General features: G+C 42.0%; 1 protein-coding gene and 1 long non-coding RNA gene across 11 annotated transcripts in view; one reads left to right on the forward strand and one right to left on the reverse strand.

The window, feature by feature from the left end:
- Window positions 1-20079, forward strand: part of LOC111244514 (uncharacterized) — a 102179-nt gene that overhangs the window by 74233 nt on the left and 7867 nt on the right. For 6 of the 10 annotated variants that reach the window (XM_086981222.1, XM_086981220.1, XM_022791721.2 and 3 more), the window contains 2 exons: window positions 12140-12408; window positions 19881-19979. In XM_086981222.1, coding sequence (XP_086837348.1) covers window positions 12217-12408; window positions 19881-19979 — 291 coding nt within the window. In that variant the 5' untranslated portion in view covers window positions 12140-12216. Of the gene's footprint in view, window positions 1-10393; window positions 10532-11835; window positions 11907-12139; window positions 12409-19880; window positions 19980-20079 lie in introns of those variants that run through there. The other 4 variants (XM_086981215.1, XM_086981216.1, XM_086981217.1 and 1 more) reach the window with 4 other exon arrangements.
- Window positions 28-12213, reverse strand: LOC147757286 (uncharacterized). The gene is made up of 3 exons (XR_015322025.1): window positions 12086-12213; window positions 1792-11779; window positions 28-1199 (listed from the first exon to the last, which is right to left on the reverse strand). It is a non-coding gene; the product is annotated as an uncharacterized LOC147757286 (long non-coding RNA).

Raw genomic sequence — 20079 nt, forward strand, 5'->3', positions numbered from 1 at the left:
CTTCTACCTGAAATTTATGAATGTTAATTTTCAAATATATTGATAACATCTAGCTATAAGTGCGTGTGCAGTTTATGTCGATAGCGGATGCTCCGCCAACTGTTAATCATTAAAATTTTTATTTAGATAAATAAGCTACTTTTGTTGTTGTTATTTTACGATTTTTTACCATGTTGCTCGAATATATAAATGTACATGAAGAGAAGCTAACTTTTCGCTTAAATCAGGTCTTTGAAACCAGTTCGCTGACAAACGCTTTCCGCCGTCAAAAGCAAAGGACGTTTTCTACGTACAAATCAGCTAATAGCACCCGTTAAGTCATAAACGTAACCGTATTGAACGATTTTACCTATAATGACACGTTTCTGATGATAAAAGCCGAGGTGTAGAATCTACTAGTGCGGCACCGTAAAGACCCATGAGGAGTGACTAAATAAACTATCGAGAATAACACATCATGTAATCTACAGTACGTATTCTTAAAGTACAGATAAATTACGTCGTTTCGAATAGTTTCGCTTCCCTATCTGAAAATCTAGCCAGCTTCGCGGCTGCGTGGGCATGTTAATAGAATGGGGCTCATATCGTACGATAGTAACGAATAAGAACATTGCAAGCAGACCGTGGTCAAATAAACAACATATAGCAAAATTCATTCTAAGCTAAGATACAGTCTGGAGGTGTTTAGGAGGGGGTAAAGTCTGCCTGTTGCCAAGGTTAAGATAACTGGTTATAGCAAACGGAATCTGTTTGCTGGAGACATTGCAAAGTTCGTGCGGACAAGCAACGGTCTCGTTGAGTTGACCATTGACGGAATAAGCAAGAGCCTAGAAATGTTGCCGCGTGTAGCATAATTAAAGTAGTTGCCCCTTAAATCTGGTCCTTCTCAACCCATGTAATAGGATTAATACAAATGTTCTACTGTTTTATACATTGTCTCAAGGTGCACACTAATGAGGCCGTTACTTTCTAATTATTATGAGATTTATTCTCACGCAAATTTTGACATCCAATTGTATGGTGTACAGCAAAACGAAATCATAGCAGATTATCGAGGAGACTGTTTCATAACAGACCGATCAAAGGGGAACTAACGGGTATATCCGACGATACTATCGTGTGATCGTCATCCACTCAGATGTCATCTCGTTACGGTAAGATTACATGATGCGGGCTGGCAGGCACCGGGATCAAATCGCCTACAGGATAACAATACACGCGCGGAACGTTACAATAATACCATGATACATTTGCTTCTGTCAAGAAAATGAGCTTCTGTCAACTTACATTGGCTCATTTGGAGCACACTTTTTAAGTCGAGAACACCATGAGAGCAGGCGCTGGATCCTATCCTAGGATCTGCTTACAACGTCGAACAGCTGCGCCCGGAATATCAATTCACTATAAGCTAAAATGATTGGCCTCTTAACAGCGGGTCGCAATGAGAAAATGGTCGCCAATAATCCAGCGGCCCTTTTCAGTGCAAGTATTGGCTAAATTATAGACCGTTAACTGATGCCAGCTAGAAGTTATCGGTCTTCTTACATTTGCGAAAAATGCATGTAAGCTATTCCGGAGAATAATATGAGCTCGCAATTTGAATAGGTTTGTAGATGCATATTGTTTACATAGACAAATTTTCGTTCAGTTCATGTCAAGGTTATTGCCCACGTTTTGGGTTATGCTACTACCGGCAACAAACGACCGCTATTTTACGGCACGAGCGATCTATCTATCTATCCAGGCGTACTGCGTTACGTGTCATCGCGCAAATCCTGTACGTAAACTCGCCTCGTTTTCGAAATGGTGATGCGAGTGGCCGTAGCGTAGTACGCTTAGAACCTGGTTGTGTCGAGACTCGTTTCAGCCTCAGATTAAATCGATTCCTTGTCAACGAAGAGGGGCATCGAAAAGCGAGGACAAATCTCGTGCTTTCCGTCACTCAGGTAGCCATCGGCAGCCAGTGAAGTCTCGAAGATGGCCAGCCGAAAAAGGCAGTCGTAGAGCAATCGTCGGTGGGTCCTTATTGACCTTCGTGGATTGAATGGTCCACCAGGGGTGTTTAGGAAATCCTTTAGCTGCAGCCGCCGTTCGAACTAGCTAAGCCATCGGTGCTCGATCATGTAAGAAAAAAAGCAACACTATTAGAAAAAGCAACAAATGGCTCATTCGGGCCCAAGCCAGCATCATCGTCACTTCATGAAACATCATCTGCCCAATCGATCCCGATCATTCCGACGATACTAGTAGAACGAGGATACTTCGGAGGAAGAAACTGCCCTAGCAATAGCCAGCACATGGCAACAGCAGCAGCAGCAGTAGCAGTTGCCCGGGACCCGAAGCACGCGGCACCGAATTACTGTGCAGACTGCTCGGGGAAAGCTGAACAGGCGACGCCAGGTTGGCCATATACTGCGCAAACGGTCCTTTTACCGGTTATGACTACTACTAGCTTACGCAGCATATATATATATATATATATATGTATATACACGTATATGCGCTCGCTCTCTCTGACTCTTTCTATACCACTGTGTCAACCTTTTACATATATTTAGCAAGTAGGTGCTTAAGAACTGTACTGCTGAGGCACATACCTGCGGCTCTTTTTCCATTAGGCGTTCGAAGCATCGTATCCAACCGCCGCCTCGACGTCTTCCATTTTGTTGTTGTTGTCTTAGTGCCAAGAAGCCCGTAGCGGCCCGAACCCCGATCGAGAAGCGATTCAGCACAGTGGCGCCTATGATGAACAACGCCGCGCAACGGCGAGGCTGACAGCGTTGGAAAATTAAATAGACAGCCATAGCCATAATGGAGTAGTAGCAGTAAGTGAAGCGATAATGCCGGCGATGGCAATAGCGTGTTCTATAAGCGTAGCAAGGAGAACAGGCCATCCAACAGAAGCCACCCTTGACAAACGCTTTGGCTGTTGTCAGCCTACCTGATCAGCTCCTTCATCAGCGATCCGGCTAACCCGCAGCAACGGGGGCCAGTTTATCGACGACGCTTGAAGCAAATGTAGTAACAGCAATTGGCTCGAGGATAGCGTAACGGTGAAATGCAATGGTCAGGCCGCGGCCTAGCAAGGGACTTGTATGTGTACTGGATAAGAGCCTTTTGGTAACTTCGGAGAAATAATATCTCAGCTGGGCGCTCTGATGAAGACGCATAGTGCTTTAGAATAAAAGGAGACTTTAAGTTTTGGCAAAAGAAAGGCGTAATATCCTCATATCTGCTAAAAGAAAACATGTTCGAACGCTGAGTAATACTACGTAACTGCTGCTGCTGCTGGATGCCCTTTCTTGCTACCAGCGTCATGCATGTATTTTACTAAGTAGTATCGTGCGATAATATTCAATCCTCGGTTGTTTATACTTGAGGAAAGACCTCTTTATATGTTCACAGGGACTGTGAAAATGAACTGTTAGTTCAAGTAAATACATCCATTAGGGCCAGCTAATAAACTGGTGTGCAAAGTTACTAATTATTATCGGGTATTATATAGGCTCTATCAAGAATAGTAGATCTTTTCTGCGCTCGACTACAAAGACTTTTATCATATCGAGCAACTTTGTCCTACCAGGAATACAATAGGTCATTGTTATTCTATCGCTGGTCCATGTCCATGTAAAGAATTATTTCTTTACCTCTGTATTACATTAGCATGGGCACTTCGTAATCGTAGACTTGCTTATATGGGGTTTTCATTGCATGAGTGTATGTCTATAGGTCTATTTCAATGTACGATGTTGTCAATGTTGGTGAAGCTAGCAACGTTAGGGGATTTTAACAACCATTACAGACATGTGTTATCACACGTACGTGTGGCTTTGTAGGCCGTTAGATCAGAACGTTCTCTTTAACTGTATCAGAATTGTGTAATTTATAATAAAAACGAGTCATCTGTAGCGAGATTATATTGATGATTAGCGCAATATTCAACTGAGCTTTCTCTCCGTTGTATAGCGCCATTAAAAATTAGAAGGCAATAAGTATATCTTGTATTCCAGTATCCCTCACAAACGTTTTACCAGATGAACAACAGTGATGGCATCACATCGCTTGACGGTATACTACAGTCACAAAGGCATTAAGATAGCTATTAATAAAGCTGACAAAATGAAAGTTGGTCTGTCTTCATAATTTACTTCTTAACAATAGAACCTGCGTTGGACTTCGGATAGAATAATTTGTATATAGGTAAAATAACTGTCCATAAAGCCGTGGAGCACTCTTCTAACGAGGAGGAAAGCAAGCCTTGCGCCATTGAAGCGCATATCTGAACACATTTCTACTCATAATGGGGGTCGACTTCTTACTAGGGGGTAAGACATACTGTATATGCCTTCGAGGTCTAGTAATGCAGCCAGCACATGCAATATTACGGTACGAAGTACTCGCAACGACAACGCGGCGGCTGTTGCAAGCCGCTCAGAACTTTAAAAGAAACATTGTCGATCGGGTCTGATGGGCAGACGGATAAGAAAGCCGTCGTCTGTTTGCTCATCGAAATCGTTAACGATGAGTTAAGAATAGGCGTAGCGTGACGCGAGCAATAATTGACCCAAGAAGAACATATTACCCATCGATAGAATGAAACGACAGGACGATGCTTTAACAACGATGGGCGAGCAACAGAGGATCATCTATGTCCTAGTATCCCACAGTTGGTACATCGAATTGATGGTTAGGCAAAATTTCTTTGTCGAGTTCATACTACTAGTTACTGCCGTCCCTGATCAGCAATATTTCCAGAGTCCACTTTAGTCAATTCAGAGAGTTGTCACAATTGTCGCTATTAGGCCCCATGGGAGTGGGCCAGTTCGCCAAAGAAAAAGTAGTTATTTTCGGACGACAATGTGATACCTTAGTGATACGAAAAGTTCAGGTGAGAAATATGCTGCTGAATCAATCTATAGATATAGAATGGCAGGTGAAAGTATTCATATACTTCAAGTTCTATGAGTTTATATCATGACAGCAGTTATGATAACGTTGTGTACTCCCTCAAGGTTTGCCTTCGAGATATGATTTGTTCTGAGTGAACGTTTCAGGCTAACCTTGCCACGCCCGACTAATAGTAGCGTCTTAGCTTTACGGAGATCGTTCCGTTCCTTTGAATGAACAGCGTCCGTCAAGGGCAAGTGATGGCGAAAATCATCATGCCTTTGGACTGCTGCCGTCCAGTTCTACGTTCGTCCTATTCTTTTTGGTTCCGTCTCTCACACGAGCACCTCGTTTCTGTCGTGCATTACCGTCCCCCTATTGGCTCGGTTACTGAAATACTACGGTTTTTTTTTTGTCTAACAGCAGTTGTTCCTATAGAGAACGGCGTCACCGATTTGTCGCCTCGTTGCTTGTTGCAAATCTTTTTTTTGCCTACTGAAGTTAGTCTCGGAAGTCGGATAAAATGGAAAGAATACGAGCTGGCGTAGTGCAGAAGCCTGTTTCCACTATGTATATAGATACATGCGAATCTGATAGTAATTTCAGATACGAAAGTTTCGTTGTGGCTGTTCTAGTCGATATCTGCTACGATTTTAACCGTTAAGATCTTACTTTTTTTTACCGACGAACTTTTTCATAGAAAAGGAAGGTCCAGATGACGGAATGTGAATATCGGAAGTAAACGCAGAAGTCAAATCATAACGAAGCCAATAGAAAGCCTCTTTCTCAACTGACCCACTGTATATCGATGATGCTGTCAGAGACGAGACTGAGTCACGCAAATGATACAAACTCTGCTGGTGAATGAGACGTCCGATCTGATCAGAGCTGAGTGGCAGGCGTAGCGACAGTCGTCAACAGAAGTTGATAATTTGTATCTGATGAGATACTATTTACTTTTTAAAATTTAATCATGATACAGCCGTAATTTTTCGGCGAATCTTTTCCACTTCAATTTAAAAATGCCACCGGTTCTTCCGAGCATCCTCGAGGCTCGTAACGACACCGTAAAGCAACGTTAGCGATCAAAGAAACAATTTACAAAACTGCTTTTCAAATAGACGTGTCGTAAATCTAGTCAAGTGTCAGTAGACCAAGAAACGTACGTTCAATTGTTGCGTATATAATTTTCTAATAATGGTATCTTAAGCTGTTCGCGGGCCTCCTCTATAGCACGGTTCCTCACTGAGTACTATTGCCACTGACGAATCAGTGAGACACGAACGAGCGAGCGAGCGAGCGAGCGAGAGGTTATACCTATTCGCTAGAAATTATTTTGGTATATTTAAAAAATTATTATCTACTGTACATATGTGGTAAACAGTGAACGTGATTATAAGTATAGAGCCAGGTTAGATGAGCTGAACTCGTATGAATCGCTATGGTTTCCTCTTATACGATTTCAGTGTCTTTTTAGTATGGATAAAGCTTCGTCGTAAGACTCAATCGAAGCAGCGCATATAGAATCATTAACGCTATACAACGATCGAGTTAAGTGCACGGATGAGAAATAGGTTTTACGTTGTCTCTGTCTTCTATAATAGAGATGCTTCAATGAAATTCAAAATTACGATCCCATTTCCACGTTTTTCTCAGCGTCATTCTGGTCTGTGAGCGAATAAGTACGGTAGGTAAACCACTGGAAGTAAACCACTGGAAGAATCGGTATTACTTCATCATATTCAATAGGCTATTACCGAATACGGTCTTTGTATACTCATGCCTTCAATTGAGCATAGTCAGACACGTACGTTTCGTGATGCTGCGACTTTAGTGACGCACTACTACTTCCACGTTATCTACAAGCTTGTTGATAAAGCTGTATTTATCTTTGTTTACTTTTTTGCTCAAAAATTCTTGTAAAGAACAATGATGGTGGGTAACTGTACCCTTTTTACATTATGCTCCATTCAGTTCTTTTTCCGGTTTGTCCGGGCTCCTTATATATATGTACATAAAAAGTGGAATAATTGAAGGGGATAGTTGGTGTTGATGAAACGTGAGGTCGCTAGTGAATACAGGAACAGCAGCATCAACAATCCAGACCGGAACGCGGTGGATCATTATGGAGCGAAGACAAAATGCAACCTCAAGACGGAGAACAAACAAATGCTGCCCGAAATACGCTGCCTCTTGCCCTGTCTCCCTTTCTTCAGCATCCCGATCAGGATAATACCCAGGAAACCGGTAGCTGGTCGTTTTTACCAGACGTGCGATACTACGTATATATAATAATAAATAATATCAAAAACCCAGACACATGGATTGATTCTGACCTTTTGGTAAAACTTTGTACGTGAGCGCTTCAGTAGAGGAAAAAACGTACAGCCGAATGCAGGTGGCAAACGGCACCGACCGACTGTAGTTTGGTTTGGATAGAACCCTGGGCAACGGTTGGTCAGGCAAGCGAGTGAGCGAAGCTCGAAGACTGTTCCGGAGCCCCTGCCAACACAGAACAATCACTGAAGACATGCTACGCTACAGTGTGAGACGGGTATTCATTGTTTACACATTGCACATCATTTGTTCATGTAGCAGTACTATGTACATACATACACAGGGTTGGGCTATTGCGTTTGCGTTGCCTCTACCGAGCCTCGTAGGTGTCAGGATAGTGGCGACGGTGGCGGCAAAACGCGTAAATGATGGTATTCACTTACGCTAATTTTACGACTATTGGGATTACAATATTTTATGAGGCAGATACGATATCAGAACGGCCGTTACAGTCAAAACCACCGTGTTACATTAAATACATCATACATTTCATGTTCACCTCAAAGCGATTTGCGCGTTTCTCTGTAGTGTAGCGTATAGGCAAATAAAGAAGCAACCTATCCTTCCCTCGACGGGCTGGTGAACGCTTTTCTTTTTCGTTGTGTTAATGACTCATGATTACCAACATTGAGAAGCTGGTTTGCCCTGACTATCTATGACTACATTCGACACGTAGATGGATTGCCAGATACAAGTTCATGGATAGGTCAGCTTGGTTAGAATAAGTAACACAGGAGCAACTTCAGGAGGACGGGCGGAGAGGAGCAAAACAACGACGCCAACGAACGCGAAGACGAACATGCTCAAGGTAAAACAGTGGAAGGGTTTGTCCTAAGCATAGTTCAGCGCTGACGGCACGCACAAGGAATAGGGACAAATAGCGAAAAAGGGGGGCGAAATAGCAGCAATACTTGTTGAGGTATTGCAGGTTCATTCATGGCTTGCAGGGTTCGCGTTTGCTTACAATGAAATGATGCCGGGGCACACCGCAGCAATTATCATTATCTTTTCTCCATTATATGTATATTGGGACGGGCCGGCGGGAGGAAAGGGGGCTGGAGGGTCTCCATTGGACATGTTGTTTGTTAACACGTTCTGCATTAAAGCCCGTTCAACACCTGTAATGAGGCAGTGTATTGGCCCGTTGACTTGCGTATCATTCTACTTGCAGAAATTACCTAGCTGTACACCAGTTGTGACTCTAGTTCACCAATAGTTAGAGGATAATAAGGTGCGGTCTAAATACAAAGCGCGTGCACGGTGGTTTTAGCTGCGATTTTGGATTTTTTTGCAGGCAGTCACCTATTGGTGGATGCTAGTTTTGCTATGGGTTTGGGTAGTGCACGGCTTGTAAATTAGTGGTCCGTTCATTTTCATGGGAAGCTCGAAGTAGGTCGGTGTTTTCTAGTGTTTGCTGTTTGCTTCGACCAGCGTCCAATGGAGCAACAATAACGAAGAGAGTTGTAACGACGCGAGCGACGATAGGGACAGATTTGTCGTCACCGATTGTCAAAAGCAGCTTCGTCCTGACTGCCGGTGGCCACGACGACGAATCTGTACCCGCTTTGTATAATCGTCCGATTCGAGGCAAAAAGTAATTGTGGTCAAGCTTGAATTTAACACTCTGAAGCCGAACGCGTATCGACGCTTGTCGATGTTTAAGAACAGGTTAGCAGATAGGTAGAGACACGCAACGACATAAAGCTAAAAGACCGTTTATCCCGTGTGAGCTGTGAAAATTTCACCATCAATCTTTCATTTGAAAAGATGAAAGTATATATATAGGCCATAATAGGCGAAGATAACTCAACCCGTTTTTCGACCCTAAGTCATTGGCATGTAACATTGTTTGTGACGAAACAATTTGTACGAAAGTTAGTATGTCAATAGAAACTAAAATGCGGAGATAATTTATCAATAACATATAGTATATAGTTTGTGATTATAAGTGGTATGTGCTTAAACCTTCGAGTCAGTCATGACAGACTTGACAACTGGAGCCGGGTAAAAGGTTTACGGTGCTTGCATTCAATGGGTCGGAGACCAATGAGACATATGAAAAAAACCAAGCACAAAATTTCCCAGCGCTACCTGGTGGTAAACTATTGTTATGAAGCTATCTATGTAGTTACAAAGCAGATCTCACGGTAACATCTGCAGCTGAGTAGACTCAAAATGCACCTATCTGTTATGCGTACAATGCAACTAAAAGATCGGCTTTTTGAATTTCAGAAGCTTACTAAGTATGAGCCGTAAACATCTGAGAATCAAACTAGGTTCCACGCATAAGACCAACCAAAGCCCATGAAGTTAGCCTTTCTAAAAAGAAATTCTATATTCACCTACAGCCTTCTCCAAAATAAGGGGCAACCATCCTGTTGCATCATGCGTCGCGTTGTTATTTTTACAGTCTAGGTAAGCGGTTCCGTTGGTGGTCACTTGACGGTGGTAGCGGAAAATTATTCAACAATTTTGACTATTTCAGCTAAAATAGTCTATTCAGTTCTGTCCATTTTTTGTCTCCGGGCAGCGGGGCAGCAGGCAAAATTACACAAGATAAATTTTATTACAGACGAAGGTCCATCTTCGCCAGTGGCTTTGGCTTCAGGGACAGAAGGCATTTTAACAGTCGTTCGACAATGAACAATGATGAATACTGATGGGACTGACTGAGGAAACGAAGTTTAATAAACACACGGAAAACGGTGATTTAAAGCTACGCATACGTCTGTGGCTGCCCCGGCTATTACCAGGGCACTCGCCAACGCCGCCGCTAACATTTAACACGATACCTCTTCAACAACAAATACAACAGTCCGGGATTCGGAATCGCAATGGTGGGCATGACCGGTCAGGGGCCCATGTGCAGCCCATGTACCCGTAACTATCTATTCGACTGGCATCGACATTCAGCTCTGGGCCATTTTTTCTCTTCGTTGCATACATTCTCACGTTGGGATGGCATGTGATTGCGATTGGGAACGATGCGTAGTTCTACCTTTTTGGATCAACATCGTTGAAACGTTTGCTACTGTTCTTATATATATATATATATATATATATATATATATGATGTACGGCAACATGGAGATGACCTGGTTAGATGCTCTGTATCATCTGTCGACAGGAGCGTGACAAGGTAGAGGGCGTGCGGGGCAGCGGCGTAGAACAGGCGGAAGGACCGCAGCGCGATCTTGTTATTACTGTAATAGTCAGTGACCTATGTGACGATCCGGCTGATGATTGTTGAAATAATGCACGTCTACAACCGGCCAGCAAAGGGATGGTCGTTCAACTATCTTCGTTGGTAAGAGTCTGGCTATGCTGGGCAATGACCAGCCATAATACTGCTATACTATCATGGTATCATATAATGGTCGTGATGTAATGTCAGTAGAAGCGGCCCCGACCGAAGCTAACACAAAAAAGCAACTCTGAGTCTACTACTCTCTGACTGCGACCGCCTATTAAAGACTAACGGAGCATTGATCCGATTCACACATGCTTGCAATTATCTAATTATCACCATATTGCGGCATTAAAACTAATAGCAGTAATAATTAAGCTATTTTTAAACAAAAGAATTACGCGAACAGCTCAACAAAATATAGAGTTCCTAAATCCAGGACCGATGACAAGACTTAGCAATACTAAATCAATGTGTAGACATGTAAAAGGATCATCTTAACGATGCTTTTGACCACCTTCGTTTGTCGAAAATATTGGCATTATAATTAAAATAGATGCTTAAAGATTCTAGTTTTAAGGTTCTGTAAGTAACTCTGTCGTCTTACCAATTAGACCTTCGAGGCCTGTTGTTACTAAGCTTGGCTAAAAACGTTTCTTTGATTAAACTGTAATAATGCCCAGTCATTGCCGCGTCGATAAGCACTAAAAATTATTAACTTACCCCTGGTCTGCCAGACAGTGGATAAACAGGCCTTATCAGAAACTCGAGGAAACGCTTCGTATTGAAATGTCTAAACTTCCATGACGGCGTATCTACGTTTGTAGCTTCAACACCACTGTATAAGTTTGTTAGGTAAAGATTTCCTCTATGGCACTAAAAAAACGTCATTTTAGACAAGCTTTTTACGGCGTCGTCTTCTGCTTCCAGCTGACGTATTTGGTAATCGAAGGTAGTATTATTACATTTTTTTTAATTTATTCTAATTATTTATATATGCTTATAGCATCCTCCTTTAATGATGGCATATTTTTTTCAGTGGAATAGACTCTTTGCTGACTTGGATAAAAAGTTTAACGACATCCCAGGCGTCCTTTTTACCCTGCGTATTTAATTCTGCAGAGCAGAAAATTACAGTGCCGTCATCAACGAGTGTAACTTTGGCTAACGTTGCACCGATCTCATGTCTTGTGATTATTAAGAGGAAAATATGTAGGGGGACCTTTGTTGTGTAGTTTTTCAAGGACACTTGTTATTAAAACATGTTAATATAAGCTATCGACTTGCCGCCAACCTTGTTGCATACATTGATAGATAAACGGAACCTTTCCTCATAGGCTCTGCTCGCGAGAAATCTAATATCAGGACCTGGAAATGATAGACAAAAGCATATATTTAATTGTAAATTTGCTTAATGTTGTCAGTTTTTCAGTCAGGTCTCACAACAACATGAACTCGTTACATTCTGTTGTGGTCGTTTTTGTCAGCGCAACAGGTACCGTTTTCAGTTGTGTTTACTTCTTTTGTTTTGCCAAAACGTACGTTACCGTAGGAAAACGGATGTACAAAATGCAATAGCATAAGCTTTAAGGTATTTGTATATGGCAAGTTTGTGATCTAAAGGGAGAGCAGTTAATTGATGAGAGATTTTGTGGTTTTTTCATGAGGCGTTACCACTCTAAATATCACTCTTTCGCCCTAATCGCATGTCGTTTATTTGTTTTGCAGAGTCGCAAGGCGGATACACGGCTGGCAACGGTGGCGGGAGTTACCCCCGCCGGCAAGACGAAGAGGAACGCATCGAAATGGAGATTCTCCACGAAGAGCCCGAACTGCAGTCATCCCAGCAGCAGCAGCAGCAGCAGCAGCAGCAGCTGCTGACCCACGCGACCACTGGCCACCACGAGCAACACGACCAGCAGAAGGACGCGCCTCACATCACAAACTGTCAGGACGCCACTATCCACCTGAATAAGGTGAATGGAAGTATCGCACAGGTACACACAAAAACAACGTGTAGATTAATTGCCGCTACCCGTCCATGAGTACATACTATGCAACATGCGTGACTAACTGAAAGAAAAACTCGAGCTCTGCACTCAAAATTTAGACATACAGCTAAAATGGAACGAATAAACAAATTTCAACAAAGTTACGTTGGACTAACAGCGTACCTGAATTTAACACAGTCGGTGCTCTAAACGTTAACTATATGTGCTATTTATCCGAATGTATTTTTATCGAGTGCGCGTGTGTTTGCCTATACTTATCAATGGTACCGATTGCTTTTTAGTTGTCTTTCGCCACTTATCTCTGTAGGCAATCGTCAGACCGTTGTTATTTTCTGTTGATGCTGCCGACGGCCCAGTCGAAAGTTCTGGTCACCAATGATAGCTTCATGCGCCTTGCTATTAAACGCAAGTCACAGCAACGACCAAACACCAACAAACAAGCGACCTGTCATTTGCTATCATACCGTTGCGTATTAGCAAGAATAATCCGTAAAAAGTTATTTGTTTTTGGCGCTGCCAGCATCGCCGTATGTGGTCGCGTGACAATATGAAATATCCCGGTATTCAACGCCAAGTATAGTAAAAACACAGTTACAGGAACGGTTTACAAAATGTCACTGCCACCGCTAGCCACAGGAAGCGGAACATCGATTTCGAAGCAAAAAACTAATAAGCAGGTAGGTAGTCCCGCGAGAAAACGAAAATGTTGGGCTGGAAGATTTTTCCTTCTGTGCATAAATTTGTCGACGACATGAATATTCGATCGTTGACTCACTCCGACGCTAGTGCACTTCATCATTTTGTTATCGTGCACCTGTCGGTATCATGGCCCGCGTACGCTCCTGTCATTAACGAGATGAAGTACTCCGCCAATGGAATAGAGAAGACATCAGCACTGTTTCATCTGCCAGGTCGTGAAGAATAGCAAAATTTGGTATTACCGCAAGAAACAGCCAAGGCACAATGCTTCGACGATTAGCTGTTGTTGGCCTCCAATCGGCCTGCCAGCGCCAGTTATAGGAAGGAAGCAACAAGCCCCAAATCGTCTATATCATCCGTCAGTGTTTAGCCTGGATATCTAGTAGCTGGTGGACTATCGAGCATTGAAAGGGATAAAGAATAATGGGGCAAAGTCTTCTAGCGAAATAACTGTTTGGGCTGGAAGTGCACTTAATACGAAATATATTGATGGACAATCAAGGGCTGATACTTTAGACGTTTCTAAATGTCAATATTGCAAAACGTGTAAGCTCAGACCTGTTTGTTAGCTTGAGTCTTCGTGACATCACGAGATTGCTGAGGGAGAAGTGTCCCGTTGCTGACAAAAAAAAAGAGCATATGAGGAATTAATGCATAATGAAAGTGTCTCTATCAATATAATGGAAACTTTCTTTTAGAACGCGCAGTACTTTTTTATGTCCACGACGCCAGTCTCACGCGTCACATCTTATCTGCTGACGATTATAACGATGAGTTTGTTTGGCTTGCGGACCGTCTCGATTTAGTCCAACCTCTCGGAAACATCGTTGTAGTTGACGTCAACAAAAAAAAAAGCTCGTATTGCGATCAATCAAGGGCTCTCGTCCCAAATAGCGATAAGTTTTTTATTGGACCCTCTATTAGGACGGCCTAGCTATATAGTTACATGGGCAGTAATGATAAACATAATGATAGTGATAATAAGGGTGAAAAAAACAACGATTCGTAATGACCGGGTACACAATTATGGCACATGCGCTCTCATACGTATATCGTTAATATGACGATATTATCATGGTATTTATTGTGTTTGATTTCGGTCGTGGCAATGTCGAATTGAATTAGGCAGATTTACGAGCTTTCAAAGAGTAGAAAGCGTTGCTACGACAACAGTGGCAAAGGTCAAATGAGCGAAGGTAGGCACATTGACGGAGCTGAATCCTGATCGATTTGTTCACAACGCTGCACTGTTACGGCGGCACTGTTATACTACTATAATACACTACGCCTGGTTCAGTTTGCTGGAAGCGGATGGAACAAGTGATAATCTTCATCTATCTTCAATAAGGAAAACAGAAAGTCAAAAGCGCAAACGATCACCGTTAACGGATTTGGCGCACTGGCAATATCGTAAGGCTAATTGCGGACGCACTGTCAACAGAATTGAGCTAACACGGGATTAATTTCTGTTTCTTATTTATTGCTAAAATTTCGCTTAGTGAGCAAATGTCGAGGCAGATATTGGGTCATAGACCATTACAAATCTTTTATCGACAACTAGAATTGAAGATGGAAGCTCATTATAAAATTATATAGCAAAATTAAATCACGTTCATATACTAGGGTCTGAATTTTATACTACAAGATGGTTAGTAACGGGGCTGGTACCTTATAAAGCAAGATCATTATTTTGTATGTGACCATCTATTAGCGGACTAGCAATACAAAAGAGTCTGCCAATTGCTCTTTTGACACCCTGTCTATAGTGTAATAGTGAGGCTGTCCTGACAAGTATTCAGCTGAAAGTCATTTCCTCCGACAATTCAGCGTCGCACGTCTCGATGCAGTCGCATCCGATCGAACGAAAACCGTACATGTTGATACCAAGGCTCGCCAGCTGGCTAAATTGCGCCATACCCAAAAAAAATCCGTGCACGTGCGGCAAGACTGCAGATAATTGAAAGCTCAGCTCCACGAGGCTATGAAATGGCGCTGACTCACAGTCAACAGGATGCGCCAGCAATGGCCTTTTAAGCTAAAGGTTTAGGCGTTACGCCTCAAGGATCACAGTGAGGCGGCCGATAACGACCTGATGGCAACGCCGATTATATACCTATTCAATTCAATCTTGAATCATCTGCTATTAGGAGCAATAGCGTTTTCAGTTTCATAACTGAATTACTAACAAACGGCTCGTACAATTTTTACAGTTCATTAAAAAAAATTATATAGCTAAATAATAAATGTTCCCAGAAAGCTGAAATCAGAAAAAAAAAAAAAAAAAAGGTTAAAAGCAGCGGGGCTAGTAAAACAACATGGATATCATGTGAATGACTGGAACGCATAATTTAAGCTCAACCTACTTTTCAATTAAGTTAAGTTCGAGAAAATGTCAGGTGACCTTCTTGCGTTTTAATGACATGCCATGTGGGGGATCAATAACGCAATGACTTTAGCTGTTTGCATACGGAGGCGAGGCACAGAGCATGGTTCTGCTTGCTTTCACACAAAATAGCCACTTGGCCTTAATATGTAATATATTTCCCCGATTACTGGTACGGTTATTTTTCATCATTGTTTCCAACAGCATTACAGGCAATGCTAGGATGTCCTGCGCCTAGTTTGCATGACCAAATACTAATTAAAGTCACTTCTACCACAGCACTATTGACCCGCGCCCTCCTGCCGGCCTACAGTTGGATCTACAACGAACCATTCAAATAAGCACCCTTCTTTAAAACTATATATACTATTTGAAGACGACGAAACAACGCTTCTTGAAGAATAGTTTCAACATTAGTAGTAGTTGGTGGTGGTGCTACCACAAAATAAGACAATAAACAATTATGGTGACAATGGTATACGCAAGATATGGTATCCCTTCGAGGACGACGGTAACCGTTCCTGCTAATATTGGCGAGACCGTCTCAATATTTGGTTACTTAGCTGCTTGAGTGACTGACAATAAAACCGAGACAACGTCTATGTATCTCACTAGTTCGAGGCGACTATGGGCAATGATCAAACTTTCCCTGATAGTGCAGAGGAGAACGGTCCGCCATTTAACATGGGTTTCTGGGCTAATCGCGTCGGCGTCACTGATGCTGCATGTTTCGTCTGCTAAACCAACATTGCAACGAAAACTGGATGCTCACTCAGCAGAAGACGCCGAAAAAGAGCTAAGCGAGTGTTTATTTTTAGCATTGAGGCTTAATGAGGATGGGTAGGTGTTGCTGTGGCCTGATTGAAGCATAGTCGACACGGCGAATTCATATGGGGTATGCCATGAATGGGCAAATAACTGAGAATGCTCACAGTACCCTTTGCCTTCAAAAGCGCAGTGTTAATCGTAACACGGTGTAGCGTCTCCCTAGGCAGCCACGCAGTTATGGAAATCTAGCTAGCGAGCAGTTTTCAGAAAACTGCGTAATTTCCCTTGACAGTACATGAACACATGAGATCTGCGGAAGTTTCGCAAAAGCCATGCAACTGAGTATGGCATACTAAGTCCATTGAAATAACTGATACAATTGTTCGAGAAACAAAAGCTAGGATAGAGAGGGCATATTTAAAGATAGCACTATTATTTGCCGTCATGTATTATCTAAGTGAGGTCAATCTATTTGGGGGAATATTTACACTTCAGTGCTTTCATGAACAGCCTAACCAAATGCTTATGGAAATACGAAATATGGATAATTGAAAATCTCTATCTAAATGGGAATGATAACTGTTCATTGTTTTTAGGCCACGGCGTATAAGTAACCTAATGTATTAACGCGAGCCTACTATTAAACGGCCAGATTATCTGAAACAACAGTTGTAGCCTAAAGAACCAAGTGATATAATGCTTTCGTTTTTATCGAAACTGCTGTATCGTCGACGTACAACAGTCTCGAGACGAGATCAAATAGAAAATAAATATGGCTGTCCATAGATAGTAGTATTTCGTATCATATCAGCCCACACGCTTGGTCAACTGGACAAACTGGACAGATTTAATTGATGAAGACCTTTTTCAATTTCACAATTAGATTTGAAGTATAACGAGCAATGTACCGTATCTCTAAAAGATCATTATGCTTGACGGTTTTTTACTTCTGTTTATGGACATAATAAGTAAAGGTTGAAAAGCACTCTTTAGACAAGTACCTGAGAAATTATACAGTCAATAGGACTAGGAACTTTATATTATTTTCTTCTATTTTTGGCAAATGTCTTCTGTTACCTCATTGAAAACCTGTTCGAGTCTCATTTGTTATAACGCCTACTTCGCTGTGATAATTATCACATCGAAGTTGCGTACGAAAACTCTTATTTTATAGTGAGAGCAGAAATACAGCATTAGCTTTGTTGTCCTTATAGCAAAGCTCTTCCCTAATCCTTCGAAGTAACTGATGGACGCAGGGCAAAACTCTTCACATACTTTTCTCGTTGTTAATCTCATTCATTGCAGAATGAAAAGCTCGAAAGCAGGAACAACAGAAATTATCCAATATAACAGTGCTAAGTGCAGTTTTGCGTTGCCGTACACGTGCCGTTTTAGAGTCATCATCGTTCGGCGTCACGTTGTCGGAGCTACACACACATCCTAAACGAGGTTGTTCTTGTAATATACTACATCTTTTTTCGTACTTATTCACTAGTCTGGGTGCATGTGATTAGCCTTTGTGGCGAACCCAACGACTGCCTCATCGATTGCCATTACAGGTGCCGAAGATCACTGAAGACCTTGAGATATGAACTACGCTCTGCAGTTTCTTAACAAGAGAACTAGTAATGCAGAGACAAAAGTGACCCGAACTCACATTAATAACCAAAAATTGTCTGGAACAATACGATCAGAAAGAAAACGTCTACAATTGGCAACCTCCCACTAATGCTGAAATTGCCACACTTTTCACGAAGGTGCAGATTCCGTTGCAACTGGCAGTCAGCTCTTATTGTTGTTGTTGTTATTATTACTGATGATGATGATTGTAATGATGTGGTGACGACGACGACGACAATATCGAAAGGGCATCGGACCGTAGACGGAGTCAGTGCCCCACTACTGAGCTCTACGGTTTTGTGCACTGGTTACGCAGGCACACGAATACGTAAAGTGCATATAATAGCATTCTGTTATCCGTTGATCATCTATTTTTCAGCTGAGAGGGCTGAAACGGAGCATTCGGTGCGCTGTGTATCTATGCTAGGAAGCTATCCTCGATGTCTTTTTCTGACTGAACCTTCTGTCATCGTCAGTTAGCGCTTCCGCAAGAGCAGATATTAACTATAGCTGCACCCGCTAGAGAAGAGCCTTGAGGTCTTACCAGCTCACAAGAAAAAAAATCGAGCAGTGAAGTCGATGGATATAGTTGCGTTGACAATGCTGTCTGCCTTACTACCTAGCTTTATCGCATACCTGTTCGCGAATGTGGACGTGCCCTCAGTTTCTTAGATAATGAAAGAAACCTAGGCTTGTCTTCCATAATACGAAAGGCGGAATCTATAGTACAGGTATCAGATCATAAAAAGGCTGGGCGTCGAAAAATTACGCGTAAGAGCAGACCGAGAGAGCGAGAGAAAGGACGACTATACGTTATTATGAATAATAAACATCTCTCTATCCTGCCTATAACGTGCACGGCATGCTTCACACGCTGCCGGCGCCAGAGACCGGTAGTATCATGAGGAGAATGCAACAAAATGAATAAGCCAATCAGTTTTGTTTTTGTTTGATTAAAAAGCTGCGGTAATAACATTTGTATCATTATATATATATATATATTAATAACACTATTTACTATTCTAATTATAGCGTTTCGATTCACTAGTTCTGTAATATTATATGTTATTTAGTGGTATGCTATTGCTGTTATTATACGATTCCAGTGAACATCACGGTTTGATATCATTGGTGTTCCATATGAAGCTCAGTTGACTTTTCCGATGCACTCTATTTAATAAGCACGCAAGAAGACAACTACGACCTCTCTTTTTATGCATCCATTGAACCTGTTTCCTCTTTTCTGTAATGTTTATTATGTTCTTCCTACCGTTATTACGCTACTGCTCATAAAGTTACAACATCTGTCACGTGCTGATCAGATGTTAGCCGTTATCTTTTATCATTAGGATATAATGTATAGTTATTGTAACGGTCGCGTCATTTTGCAGCACGGAACGAAGGAAACGGATGACATCAATCGTAGTAGTAGTTCATTACGGCTGCTACTTTGCCATTACTGCGATGCCCCTTCTGCTGATGGCCTCTTCATATTCGTATATAACAGTTTTCGGAGCGAATTCTACGTAGCGTTTGCTGCTAACGTACCGAATCATCGTGAAAAATTGGCACTTTTTTCTGGCTAGCTTTCATGCTAGCGCAATTGTTGGCATCATTTGTTTTTGCCCATTATTCACAGCTGGCCTTCATTCCCGCGTTGTGTCGCTGCTGTCTTGTTTATTGTAACTAGAGAAAACAGAAAGCTCTAGCAATTGAGTCTTTTTTGAAATTCGTGTGTACGTTTTTTTTTTGTGAGAAAGGTGGCCAAATGGTGACAAGCTGAAAAATCGTTATGAAAACTGATATGAGTTAGTTAACAGTGAGCCCAGATTCATCCTCCTATATATCTTAATCACGAAATTCTGAAGATAATCTGATTACATAACGACAGAAGTGTCTGCATCCAGTAGTTTCCAGTGAGCAAGATGTATTTTTTTACGAGTTCGTGCATTTGCAATATAATCGTTGCCCCTCGCTGTAATTTCAGGATGTTACCGAAGAGCTGATCTTCGAGTCTATCGAGAACACTTCAGGCAACGGCTCAGACTATGGAAGCTGTGAGGAGAAAGATCCTGTTTACGAAGAGGTGCGGTGCTATATAATCACTGCGTGCATCTTGTATGGGGGGACTTCACTCATTTTTGTAAACTTATCGGCCAAAATATAGACCAGACTACCGCTGTAAA

The sequence above is a fragment of the Varroa destructor genome, unplaced genomic scaffold, assembly GCF_002443255.2.
Source record: "Varroa destructor unplaced genomic scaffold, Vdes_3.0 BEIS01000002.1, whole genome shotgun sequence".
In the NCBI taxonomy this organism is placed as follows: Eukaryota; Metazoa; Arthropoda; class Arachnida; order Mesostigmata; family Varroidae; genus Varroa; species Varroa destructor.